The 12,428-nt window shown below is 56.2% G+C and overlaps 1 protein-coding gene across 1 annotated transcript in view; it reads right to left on the minus strand.

The window, feature by feature from the left end:
* Window positions 1-12,428, minus strand: part of Myrf (myelin regulatory factor) — a 31,436-nt gene that overhangs the window by 5,448 nt on the left and 13,560 nt on the right. Inside the window, exons 4-22 of the mRNA XM_051193929.1 lie at window positions 10,641-10,702; window positions 9,566-9,845; window positions 8,725-8,975; window positions 8,528-8,651; window positions 6,725-6,920; window positions 5,362-5,438; window positions 5,146-5,256; window positions 4,690-4,780; window positions 4,120-4,320; window positions 3,783-3,894; window positions 3,224-3,333; window positions 2,495-2,655; window positions 2,339-2,411; window positions 2,007-2,095; window positions 1,675-1,743; window positions 1,249-1,329; window positions 1,005-1,090; window positions 750-917; window positions 282-533 (exon numbers count right to left, since the gene is read on the minus strand). Of these exons, the coding sequence (XP_051049886.1) occupies window positions 282-533; window positions 750-917; window positions 1,005-1,090; window positions 1,249-1,329; window positions 1,675-1,743; window positions 2,007-2,095; window positions 2,339-2,411; window positions 2,495-2,655; window positions 3,224-3,333; window positions 3,783-3,894; window positions 4,120-4,320; window positions 4,690-4,780; window positions 5,146-5,256; window positions 5,362-5,438; window positions 6,725-6,920; window positions 8,528-8,651; window positions 8,725-8,975; window positions 9,566-9,845; window positions 10,641-10,702 (2,594 nt within the window). The remainder of the gene's footprint in view (window positions 1-281; window positions 534-749; window positions 918-1,004; window positions 1,091-1,248; window positions 1,330-1,674; window positions 1,744-2,006; window positions 2,096-2,338; window positions 2,412-2,494; window positions 2,656-3,223; window positions 3,334-3,782; window positions 3,895-4,119; window positions 4,321-4,689; window positions 4,781-5,145; window positions 5,257-5,361; window positions 5,439-6,724; window positions 6,921-8,527; window positions 8,652-8,724; window positions 8,976-9,565; window positions 9,846-10,640; window positions 10,703-12,428) is intronic.

The raw sequence follows: 12,428 nt of genomic DNA on the forward strand, positions 1-12,428 counted from the left end.
AGTGAGGTCCAGGGATCTGTCTGTCCCTGCCTCCATCTTGCTATCACTGGGATTACAAGTGTGTGCCACCACACCTGGTTCATTCTAGGGATTAAACTCTGGTCTTCATGCTTCCAAAGTAACTGCTATCTACTGAGGTAACTCCTTATCCATGCTGTGAAGACTAAATGGCATGACCTACAAAGGGCTTTTGCCTGATTACCAGGGTCTGCTCACTGCCAATCCTGTGCCCAGGCAGCCCTGTGGCCGGGCCGCTAAGAGGTGTTGACAGGGGCAAGTACCTAGCTGGCCCTGGGTCTGAGTGAGTTGGGCAGGGCTTGGGCTGGGTTGAAGGGCTCCTCTGCGAGCACGACTGTGGAGACCGAGGCTGGGGCTGTTCTTGGTCTTGCTCTGCCCCTCAGGAAAGGGGACCACAGGACTGGCTAGAGGTTCCAGGCTCTTGGAGTGCTTGGAATAGCCGATGCCATTAGCTGAAATGCCCCAGGATTTGGCTCTGATGTTGGTGACTGGCAGCGGGGCCATCTGGCTGGGGCCTACAGACAGAAGCAAAGATACCTTGAGAAAAGGGGAACCGCTAGCCTTCTGTGGCGGGCTTCTGGGAACCCTTTTGTGTTTTCTGGTTCCCTTGGGCTTATCCCCCAATCTCCAGTTCAGGAATCCCTCCCATCTTCTCTCTGGGGCCTTTCTCTGGATGCTGATAATACCAAACACCCCTGCCAACTCTGGCCCTGCCCCTAAAACATCCATACCTGAGTGGTTGGGGCTGGGCTTGGGGCTTGCAGAAGGGATAACGGTGGGGCCAAGGCTAGGATCTGTAACAGGACTGGAGGAGGGAGTGGAGCAGCAGACCATGGGGCAGGGCTGGCCAGAGCACAGGTCCAAGACACGGAGAGCGCGACCTGAGGCCGAACTGGTGACTGAGGAGGCCAGAAGCTGTGTGAGCTGGAGGACACTGAAGTCCCATACCCAGCCACCTGCCCCCCCTCATCCCTCCAGACACACACCCAGCAGCAAAGAGGGCTGTGTGCCTGGCATTCCAGTGGTCACAGAGGACTGTCGGAGTTGCGTGGTTCCAAAGCTCTGGCTGGACCTGCTAAGGAAGGGTGGGCTGAGCTCAGAGGCACTGGGAGAGCCAGGGGTGGGGGCTGGGAGTCCCAGAGAAGCAGGGGTGGGCAGGAGGTGGTGGAGAGGGAGTGTGGAGTAGAAGCAGGAGCCAGAGGAGGGAGGGGTGCTTGGTAAGACACATACCATGGGCACATGGCCTCTCTCCCCCCAGGATGCTGGGGCCGGAGCAGGGCCAGGAGACAGGAAGTGGACACGGCAAAAGAGCTAAGAGACAACAGAGAGACCAGGAGGGAGATGGGCAGGGAAGGAGAGAGAAAAGACACAGTCAGAGGTAGCCCCAGGAGCTGGGATGGGACAGTGACAGACAGAGCCCTGCTCTGGCCCTCCTCTCCAGCACTCTTTTTCCTACAAGTGCCTTCCAGACAGCCTACTTGAGGAGTACTGAGCAGGCCAGGGAGGGCCTGTAGAAAGCACTCACTATATAGGAGACCTCCCCTCCCTCCCCAACAGGCTCTGGTAGGCTATAAGCCATTAGACAGAGATGTCTCTGACCCAGTCCACCCTCCATTAGTCCTGTCTGGCCTGAGGGCTTAGCAACATGGGACATACCCATCAGCATCCACCAGGTCCTCTTCAGAGCGCAGGCTCAGCACATACAGGGTGGACATGGACACCACGCTGGGAGCCACAGAAAAGGGTCACTGTCTGAAGGCAAGCCACCACCCAACACTGTCTCTCTATGGCAGACTCTGTGGTCTTCCCAGGTGATATCTGCACATAGGCCTTCCTAGACTAGGCAGCCCACCTTCCCTGACTTCAGCTGCTCGATCCCCATTCCATAGTCCTCCCTAACTCCAGGGCCTGGACCCAGGCACATCTGACCCACTGGATAGGTAGCTCTGCTCTCTAAGCCAGTCTCCCCAGAACCTGAGACAAGTTACCTGAAGGCCATGACCACCACCAGGGCAATGATGGTTCCCTGCAGGAAACGCTGGCTGATGCAGGCTTGGTCTGGGATCACTGGTGATGACTGGGGACCAAGAGGAAAGAACATAGCAGAAGATGGTGGGCTCAGGAACACCACTTCCCTGCCCAATCTCCCTATCCCCATTCTTCATGGTCAGAGAGAAAGGAAGCAGAAAAGGGCTACACGATCAAGAGTGGGGAGAGGAGGGGTTAGAGCTAGAGTCTAGGTTGGAGTGGTGCTGGAAGGGAGAGGCCAGGGCGATGAGGAAGCCCTGGCCCTATGAGCCCCCCAACCCTGCAGTCTCACCTTGCTGGCCACCTTAGGGGGCCTCTTCTTGTGGGGGACACTGCCTGCCCGACTAAACTGGCTCCCTGCATGGCTACAGTACAGAGGACAGGGGTCAGGATGCTTTCCAGAAGAGGTCTCTTCTGCCCCCCACCCCACCCCACCCCGTACCGCCACCTGAAAGCTCCAGAGCTGCCGGTTGACTTGAGGCTGTCAAGGCGCCGCAGTTTGGCCAGTTTGTGGCTCCAGCGCTCCAGCTCATCGATGCGAGTCTCCAGGTTGTCTGTCAGTTTGCATAACTCCTTCACAGCCCCCACATTCTCCATGAAGATCCTCTCCTGCCCCAGGGCAACAACAGCCTTGAGGGCACCATCGGCCCAAGAAGCCTCCAAGTTGTGGGTTGGATAGGAGCAGGAGCGGAATCCCCACTCTTCACAGCCAACAGGGGCCCTAGAAATATCCCTGCCTGGAGGTGGCCTCTGCTCCAGCCACACTCTGGTTCACACAGCATGTCTGCTGCCTCCTGCCTAGGCTAACTGTCTACCTAAACAACCTTGCCTCTCTCAGATCAGAGCTCCAGCCCTTGGACCTACTCCCTCAGGTAGGTGAAATGTGTCATACGTTACCTGTGTAATGGAAGCACACCTTCAAGCCTTGAGGCAACTAGGTGACACATTGTGTTACCCTCTTTTAATTGATGGGGGTTGTGGCGTATACTCTCAGGGGGACTCATCCTGCACTGTACCAGACAGCCTTCAGTGGTTAACTCCCCCTCCGTCTTGAACACTGGCCCTCTTCCTGTGTGGTGGGCAGGGACTCTGCCCTTCTTTCCTCCCTCTGCCTACCAGTGCCCCCAGCCTGCCTGCCCCTCTGTGCCAGAGCTTCCTCTAGTTCCCCACAACTGACCTTGTTCACCACCAGGAAATTCTCTATGGTTTTCCCGTTGGCAAAGACGACATCTCCTGTGTCTTTCACAGCCTCAGGCAAGATCTCCTTCACTTCCTGTGCGATGACACCTGGGGACAAGCAAAGAGTGTACAGCTTGGGGTCCTGCACCATAGCTGCTCGTGGCTTTCTGGGGAAGTACCTGAGAGCTGACTTTTGAGGAGCCCTGAGCAGGGGCTTCCTCAGACAATTGTTCACAGTCTAGAGGCTCTTAGGCACGAGATGTGAGATTTGTGGGGTAGGTAGGATCCTATCAGTATCTTAGGAGAAGAAGGTGGGGTTCTGAGAGGATGAAAAAAATCTCTGAATGCTGTGTGACAAAGATTTCAGGCCAGGCGACTCTTAGGATGATGAGTCCAGGGGTAGGGATCCAAAGACCTGGGAGGCATAATATTTCAGTCGCAGAGGGGTCAATATTTCAGAGTGTGGAACTCCAAAGGTCACTGCCAGGGTTTCTGGGAACAGGTTCCAAGAGACAGGACAGACTGGCCAGAGCTTGGGGACACAGGCACATCTCTACCTGTCTCTGGCGCCATGGTCTCAATGCCTGCACTGGCAGCGAACTCGGGCTTGTATCTGTAGTGCACTAGCCTCATGCGAGAGATCCTCTTCAACTGCTCCGTGGTGTCCACCTGCCAGAGGATAGAGCTGACGCTGAACCATCCTCCCCTCCTGCTGCCATCCAGAATAGACCTCAGGAACAGTCGGATGGCAGCCTGAGGCTGCAGTGTAGAAGGGACACCCTGGTACTGAGGTACAGAGTCAGGCTCCCCACCCCTACCCTAGCATCCTGGTCCTTCCCACTGGTCCTACTCATCACCCACAGCTCTGCCCTTCACCTGTGGACTCATCCCTACCTCCTGCACATGCTCCTTGGCCCGCAAATCTGAAGGGTGCATGAGGGATCCCATGACCTTGACATTGCCATGCACAACCAGTGCCTCATCTGGCCGGTCTGTGTTGATGCCCACACGGCCATGGTGGAAGACGGTGTCTGGCAGCTGTGCCCGTTGCCACAGGACGTCACTGTCACTCTCAAACTGGCCTGGGTTAGAGGCCTATGGCAAATTGGATCTAGATCAGTCCTGGAGTTGGAGGAGCTTTGGGGCCCTGAGAAAAGGGGAAACCCCAGGAACACCCTTCCTCGTCAAGTCTCCTGGCCCCACCACATCCAATCAATAGCTCTATTCATTGTGACAACATTGAGTTACTTATGGGACCCAGGAGGATACTAGGGTATCCACCTTCATGTTTTACAGTGAAGGCGGCCCTGAGGCCCAGATAGGGTGACAACGCCCAAGGCCACACTGCCAGTGCCCAACAAGAGATGCACATCAACCCGACCCCATTCCGAGGTATTTTCCTGATGCTATTTCTTCCAGCTGGGGGGGGGGGAGGTATTGCCCTTGGGGGGAGATGACTCTCACCCGCACAATGATGCGCTCTGAGATCTGGGCTGCCAGTGTGTAGTTCTGGTTCTGTGCATGTGCCTGGAGGGCCACCACCAGCATGAAATACCTGGGATACACCGGGGACTCAGTAACACTCAGGGGTGCCGCTAGCCATCCTCCCTGGGCCAGATGCCTGGGTACATAGCCCCACTCTGTCGTCACACCCCCAGGAGGTGGAGTTATCACAGTATCACACAGAGGAGAAGCATGAGCGCCCACTAGGGGGCAAAATTCCTCTCTGGTCCACCAGTAGGAGCCCCAGAACTGTTTCTGAACTCAAAAGCCAGCCTTCTGAGTCTGAGTCCCTAAATCTGCCAAGTAGTTTGAACCGCAAGTTCCCCTTGAGGAAACAGGCCTCTGTGGCCCCTGCGCCTGGCGTGTTCCAAGGAGGTCCCTTTCCTCCCTGCTCCTCAGAAGGGAGGGCTTGCTCACCTCTGGTCAGGGTTGGGCTTGCCCTTCTTTCGCATGTTGTTGGCAGTGGTCTCACTGAAATGGAGCCGCCCCACGGTCACCTTTGTGACCTGCTCAGGGGGAAGAGTGACCCTGTAGAGGATGGCAGAATGCTCAGGGAGCCGAAAAGGGGGCTGTCTCTCTAGCTCCTAAGCCAGTTCTAGGACGGGCACCATGCCCACGGGGCTGGATACTCACGTGACAGGGTTGAAGGGCCTCTTGCTTCTATCTGACTGTGACTGTTCAATGTTGATAGACTGGTTCAGGGCCTCTAGCTGGAGAGGAATAGGCCCGGGGCACCTCAGGACAAGGTTCAGCACCGAGTCTTTCCTCCTCCATACCCTCTCCCTGGTCTGCAGCAGAATTCTGCCCCCATCTCACTTTCTCACAGACTCAGGGGCTTCTGCATGCACACTCCACACTCCCAAGACATTTCAATGACATACACCTAGGCTTCATGTCAGCTCGCACTTCATTACTTCCCCTACTTCTGTATGGCAGTGTATGGCCACATCCAAGGTGGCAACACAGCACCGTGTCATCTGCCTCCCTAACTTCTCCATGCATGCCCACGTGTTTTCCAGTTAGTTTTATGACCCATACCGCCACACTCCTCTCACCTGCATCCAGCACGCAGGCGCGCGCGCACACACACACACACACACACACACACACGCACGCACGCACGCACGCACGCACGCACGCACGCACGCACACACACACGCACGCACGCATGCACGCACTCATATGCCCACATCCTCTCATCTCTTCAGAAACAGTGACTGAGCCATGCCAACATGCCAAGCACACTGTGACAGAATCAGACACACCTTGTCTCGTCCCCAGGGAGCTCATGGGCTCCAGTGGCTGTGCTATGGAACCCCTCAGTCACAAAGGGCCTCAGGGCAGGTTTCCCAGAGGGGCATCAGGATGGAGTCTGCCAAGAGGAATGGGATAGAATGCTGGGATGGGACTCCGGGAGTGCCAATGTGGGACACAGCGCACACAGGGGTGGATTTCTAAGGCCCTTGTGGCAGCTTAGAAGGCAGCGGGAAGACACTTGGGAAGGAAGGGGTGTCTTGCAGCCACATGTGTCATGGGAACCGGAGGCAAAGTAGAAGCTGATTGGATATTCAGACATGGGATGAGAGTGACTCAGGCCAAGGGAGAGGCAGAGGAGGAGGTAAGGGCTACCCCAGAGCCTCCAAAGCTGAGGGTAGGAGGGTCCCTGCATATATGGCTTGAGTAGCCCCAACCAGCAGGGAAGAGGGACAAGTGGCAGGGAGTTTGGTTTGGTTCTGAGAGCTGGGGCGTCCGTTAGAGGGCCAGAAGATGGGTCTTGGCTTGGAGATGAAGACTTGAGGTGTGTGTGTGTGGGGGGGAAGCAAGGCTTAAGAGAGAAGGTGAGGTCTAAGGAGCCCCACACCTAGGTGGCTGGCACTAGAAGAGGTGGCGCGGTGGGGCAGCCCTGGTTATAGCTGTGGGGTGTTTCTTCATCACTTGCATCTTAGAGCTTTCCTGGCCCTCCTGTTCTCCCTTCCAAGCCGAACCCCAAACCTGCCTTCACTCCATGCAGCTTCAGGTAGAAGCAGTCGAGCGGCTTGAGGCCTTCCGGCGTCTTAACATACTTGGGCTCACCCAGCATGCCGATGTACACCGTCACCTGGAAGTGGTTCTTTTTCTGGCACACAAAAGCATCGTCACCCACCGAAAAGTTGAAGCCCTTGTCAGCGTCCACACGATAGGTGAGCATAGGCCTAGAAGTGGAGGCTCATCAGTGGTCCCCAAGCTAAATGGGGACCATTGCTTCCTTTTACAGGGCCATGTTCCAATGCCATTACTTATTCTCAAACCACCCAGGGGTCAGGTCAGTTCTAGCCTGGAGACTGAGCCCCCATGAGGAGCTGCACAAGGTTTTTCCTTTTGTGCCTGGGGCCACCCAGGCACATGCTGTGATGAAGGAAGCAAGCCAAGGCTGTAAAGGCCCACCAGAAGTGAGGGGACTCTAGAGGAAGGCCTTGGCCACCCTTCGGCACACTTACCCATTTCCCACACATTGCCTGAAGCCCCCTCCCTTGTGGGAGATGGGATGAGAGGGGCTGCATCTGCAGAGTCTCATTGTGTCTGACAGCTGGTTGTCATGGAAACGGTGGAACCAGGAGCCAGCTCTGCCCTGGGCCCACCCTGACCCACTGTGGCCCACCCCCTGCTCAAGGCCCCCAGTGCCCTCATTCTGACTCCCGCAACTGCCCCAGAGAGAGGGGAGTACTTCTGGTTTCTGACCTCCCCCTCAGGAACAGCTGAAGCTTGCCATCTGTCTCGGGAGACAGTGTCTGGAGCCTTTAGTGCACCTCCAGGGGCAGTAAAGAGAGCGCTTGTTGACTTAGGACTTGACTCACCCGCCCCTGAGTTACCCCACATTAGAGGAACCCGCTCATGCCCACAGGAAAGTGGATGGGGTGGGGCTGGGGGTTTCCCCACCCATGAGCAAGGTCCAAGGGAAGGCCTGGTCTCGCCTTCTCTCTCTCGCAGGGCTCACCCACCTGTATGACCTAAGAAAATACCTGAAACAGGTACTCCTCCGCTGCTAGCTCTCGGCCTTGGGGCCTGGGGTAAGGAGATAGCAAGTGCCCAAGGAGTATGGAGGGGTGAGCAGAGGGACTTCTCTCCAGGCCATAGGGACCAGATCCTGTAACTGTCCTCTAGATCACGGCCATCACAACTGGGCATCCCACCCAACCCAGCCCTTAGTGCTACCGGATAGAAATTCCACTCCAGAAAGCCTGTCTCAGCTACTGTTCTGACAAGAGAGCCCCAGTCATTTAGCTTCTGTTTGGCTAAGTCCAAAGTACATTGAGAGGCGTCACCCTCTGACATGCCTGCCTTTTAGGGGAGGAAAGAGGGTGGTCCCCACTGGGCTCTTGGCCAGGGGCCTGGGAAGCTAGATCCATGTGGTATTGAGGAAGGAACAGAAGGCCCTGGGAGCTGCACCCCTAGTCCCCCCTACTCCTCCTCCCTCCACAGAGAGGGGGGCTGCTGTAAGGGTCCAGCTTATGCTAAGCTTCAGGCTACCTTCCTGGAATGTAGAAGGAGAACCTGGAGGAGGGCCCAGAAGACACGCCTCCACCCACTTCTTCCTGACCTGGCTCCCATGGCCCCTCCCTGGTAGAGACCTTTAGAGAGACTTGGGTTGACCAGAGGCCCTGAAGTCTGAGCCCTGGGCCTAATTATTCCCTGAGCTTGTTGGCTCTTCTGTCAAATGTGATTCTTTTACACCCGGAGCACTCCCAGGCCCTGACTTAGGACCTCAATGGGGTCCTAAGCTGTCCCAAGACAAGGTGGCTAGGTGGCACCGATCACTCACAGCTCCTTGTAGTTGGCATCATACAGGGTTGCCCACTTGTTCTGCTGATGCGGCTGCCACTTGATGGACTGGTAGTTGGGGTCCAGATAGGAGCCACTGAGGCTATCACTGTCCTGCAGGAGGCCTGAAGGGAGGGGACACTAGGTCAGATCTGAGCCTGGGGTTCCCACTCACCAGCATCAATGTCAGTCACCTACCTGGGGAGGGTGCACCTGGTGGGTGCCAAGGTGGAGTCTGGACTCGGGCAATGCTGAGGGGCAAGGAGCCAGCCCCAGGTGACAGCGGGCCCTGGGGAGGCCATGGCGGGGACGGAGCTCTGGCAGGGTGTGGGGGCAGGGCTGTCACAGTTCCAGGTTCCTGCTTGATCATTCCATTCAGCATTTGGGCATTGAGGGTGTTGGGGGGTGATTCAGAGTGCTTCCTCTTCTTGGAGGGGTGTGGTGGGAGCCTAGGGAGCAGAGGTGAGTACCATGGGGCTGGCTCTCCCTCCCTGAGCCTTCTCCTGTGCAGCGCCAACCCCTCTCCCCTGGGCACCACTGCAGCAGGCAATGCCCAGCCAGGAAGACACTTCCCACAGGAAGCCCTCGGGTACCTTCCCTAGTACTTTATCACTCAGTGTCACTCAGTGTTCCCATTCTAAAGAGTCTTTGCCACAGTCTTACCCCTACCCCTAGGGAATCCTGGAGGGCAGAGTCTGTGCCTCCAAAGAGCATCTGTGTCACACAGAGCATTCTGCAATAGTCACCTTCAGAAATGTAAGGATTTCAGTAAGTGGGGAGAAAGGCACTGGGGTCTGGACTTTCTGAATTCAGCTCCAGTTTCAAGTCTTGGCTCTGCCCTTTCCTAGTCCATGACCTGGGAAAACTATGTTCTTTTCTTAGAACCTCAATTTACCCATCTGTGAATGGGGTAGCTGTCACCAGCCAGCTAAGGCTGTAGGCCCTTTGAGCACCACTCCTAGGGCTCCCTGTCTCCCCTGCTCTTGACCCCTGACTCCGACCCCACCTTCCTGTCAAGGAGGCTATGCCCAAGCCTTACTCAGCTCCATGCTGCTGCAACAGCTGGTGTAGCACCTGAGTCTGCTGGGAGTGGTGGAGTTCGGGGGGCACCAGACCCGGCCCCATGGCAGCATAGGGGGGTACAGGGGGCTCAGCCTTCATGTACAGGTCACGCTGGATGACAGGGTAGTGAGCTGGGGGTGGCGGGGGTGGTGGGGGGCCTGGCAAGTGGGCTGGAGGTGGGGGCGGGTGCTCCAGTCGGGAAGGAACTCCCACGTGGCACAGAGTCTCCGGGGTTATGGTACGCAGAAGATGGGGGTCTGAGAAAGAGATGGGGACAGGAGTCAGAGACCCACCTCACCCGTTCTCCCTAGGCACGGTCTTGCTTCCGTACCCTCCTGAGTCATGCCAGAGGCTGGGTGGGGAGGCTGGGAAACCAGCTATTAGAGTTCGAGCAGGGAAGTCAGACTATGAAAGGGTGGTTCCCCATCCTAGCCAACTCTCTCCCCTAAGCTGTAGGCCAAGCCCCTCAGGAGATCCCCAGTCTCATTCCATTGAAGCCGGAAGAAGGAGTCTCCCGGAGACCCCAGCCCAGTCCCCCACCCAGCCTCCTCCCTCCAGCAGCCCCGCTCCGCTCCAGGTTCCAGGGGCCAGTCCCCCAGCCTGAGGGGGCTGCAGCTTCCTTTGTTCCTCAGGAAGCATTCCAGGGATGTTTTGGTAGGATAAACAGAACTCTTGACCCCTCTTCAGTCTGCCCATGATCATTCTACTCTTGGCCACATGGGGGCCAGTGTGCCCCCCAGGGCTCTGTAAAGGTGGGCCGGGCAGCAGCTTTCCTCAGCTGTCCACTTACCGCCAAAGGGCGCATCCATGATGGCGCAGAGGGCCAGACGGTGGCATCACCAGCAGGGACACTTGCTCTGAAGCAAGACCAGGCTCCCTGCCCGCCCATGAGGGAACAATACCCAGCGCCGAGGAGTATTTGACCAGCGATAATCTGGCCCGTTGGGCAGCCGCTGGCCCCCTCCCTCCCTCCTCCCTCTCTCCCTGATAAGGTTGCACCAACCACTTGCCCAAACCCAGAGGGGGAGGGTGGCGCTGCCCGCTGGACTCACCATTCACCTGCTGAGGGGAGTAGGCCTCAGAGCCTGAGTCTGGGGGCGAGTCTGGCAGTGTGCTGCAGGGGGTGGGGTGGAGGAAGGAGACTGTTGGGCCAGCAGGTGAACCTCCAGACCCAACCCTCAAGCCAGGCAGCTAGCTCCTCTGGTGGACAGGGTTGCAAAGACCAACACCTGCCCCCCCCATCCCTTCACACACACACACACACACACACACACACACACACACACACACACACACACACACACCGCCACACTTTACCATTGAGATCTCCTCACAAATACCCCAGAGTATCTCTGCCCACCTATCCTAGAGCCCTGGAAGGATCCAGGGCTTAACTGTGGGTGAAGGACTTTGGGATCCTGCCCTAGATTTCCAGACCCAATAATGGTTTTTTTGTGGGTCAGTGGCCAGGTCTCTGATGGAGGCTTGGGGATAAAGGACACACACCCCCTCCCCAGAAGGAGGGCCAGGCCTCCGCCTCCCTTCGGCACCCACCGAAGCCTTCAGCCTCCTGAAAATCCTAGGACCTGGGGGTGCTGGGTCTGAGGTGGTTCAGTGGGTCACCAGGAGTTGCCTTGCCAGAGGCAGGTGTGAACCATCAGGGTGTGAACTGGGCAGGGAGCCAGATTTTCTGGGCCTAGGCTTGGTTTTTTTTGTTTTTTTGTTTTTTTTCCTTGCAAGTTTTATTTTATCAGTGGTTCAGGCAAAAGAACAAACTCAAGCCCAGAGGTCAACATGTCCTGTACAAACCACATACTTGCCCAGAGAGACTGTGGCTGCCCAGGGAATCTGACTTTTTTGTCATCTCTCATGCCCGCATCTGGAGAGACTCCCCTCTACCATGCCCAAGGACCACCAGACACATCCCTGCTCTGACTGTAGAATCTTACTGCATCCCTGGACAAGCCATGCCCACTCTCCTCCACCCCACCCCCACCCCTGCTTATGGAGGCCTCATTATATTTCTGAAATTGGTTCAAGAATAAGGATCTGGAATCTGGTGCAGATTTATACCCCAAGCTACCCAGGAGGCTCAAGACCAAGAATCACTAGTTCGTTCAAGACCTGTCCGGGCTTAGAATAAGTTTAAGGCTAGCTTGAACAACTTAGTGAGAACCTGTCTCAAAAAGTGAAAGGGGGGAGCAGGATGTAGCCCAGTGGTTGAGCACTCGCCTAGCATGCATGAAGAGTTCCTGAGTTCAAAACCAAGAACCTAGCTGGGCATTGGTGGTGCACGCTTTTAATCCCAGCACTCGGGAGGCAGAGGCAGGCGGATCTCTGTGAGATCTAGGCCAGCCTGGTCTACAGAGCTAGTTCCAGAACAGGCTCCAAAGCAATACAGAGAAACCCTGTCTCAAAAAAAAAAAAAAAAAAAAAAAAAAAAAACCAACAAGACAAAAACCTCAAAACCAAGAATTGCAAATAAAAATGTGGATCCCCAAACAGGTTTCCCAAGGACAACATGGAAAAGTAGATAGGGTAGGGCCTCAGACCCCTCACTATGGCTCAGTCTGTGCTGATCCAGCTCAGTCCCACTCCAAGTCCATCTCCCACCTGGCCCCTGGACCTCCTAACAGTGTTCTTCCGATCTTTCACACCCTCTAGTCCCTGCCATCAAATGTCCCGGCTCACATGACCCTGCATTCTTTCCTAGTCTCACTTGTTATTTCCCGTTTGGTGGTGTATTATTTTATTTTTATAGTGCTGGACAGGGATTCCAGGGCCATGTACACTAGAAAGTCCCCCACGCCAGGGCAGCGCCCTCAATGTAATGCATCGAT

The sequence above is a fragment of the Phodopus roborovskii genome, unplaced genomic scaffold (assembly GCF_943737965.1).
Source record: "Phodopus roborovskii unplaced genomic scaffold, PHOROB, whole genome shotgun sequence".
NCBI classification, from domain to species: Eukaryota; Metazoa; Chordata; class Mammalia; order Rodentia; family Cricetidae; genus Phodopus; species Phodopus roborovskii.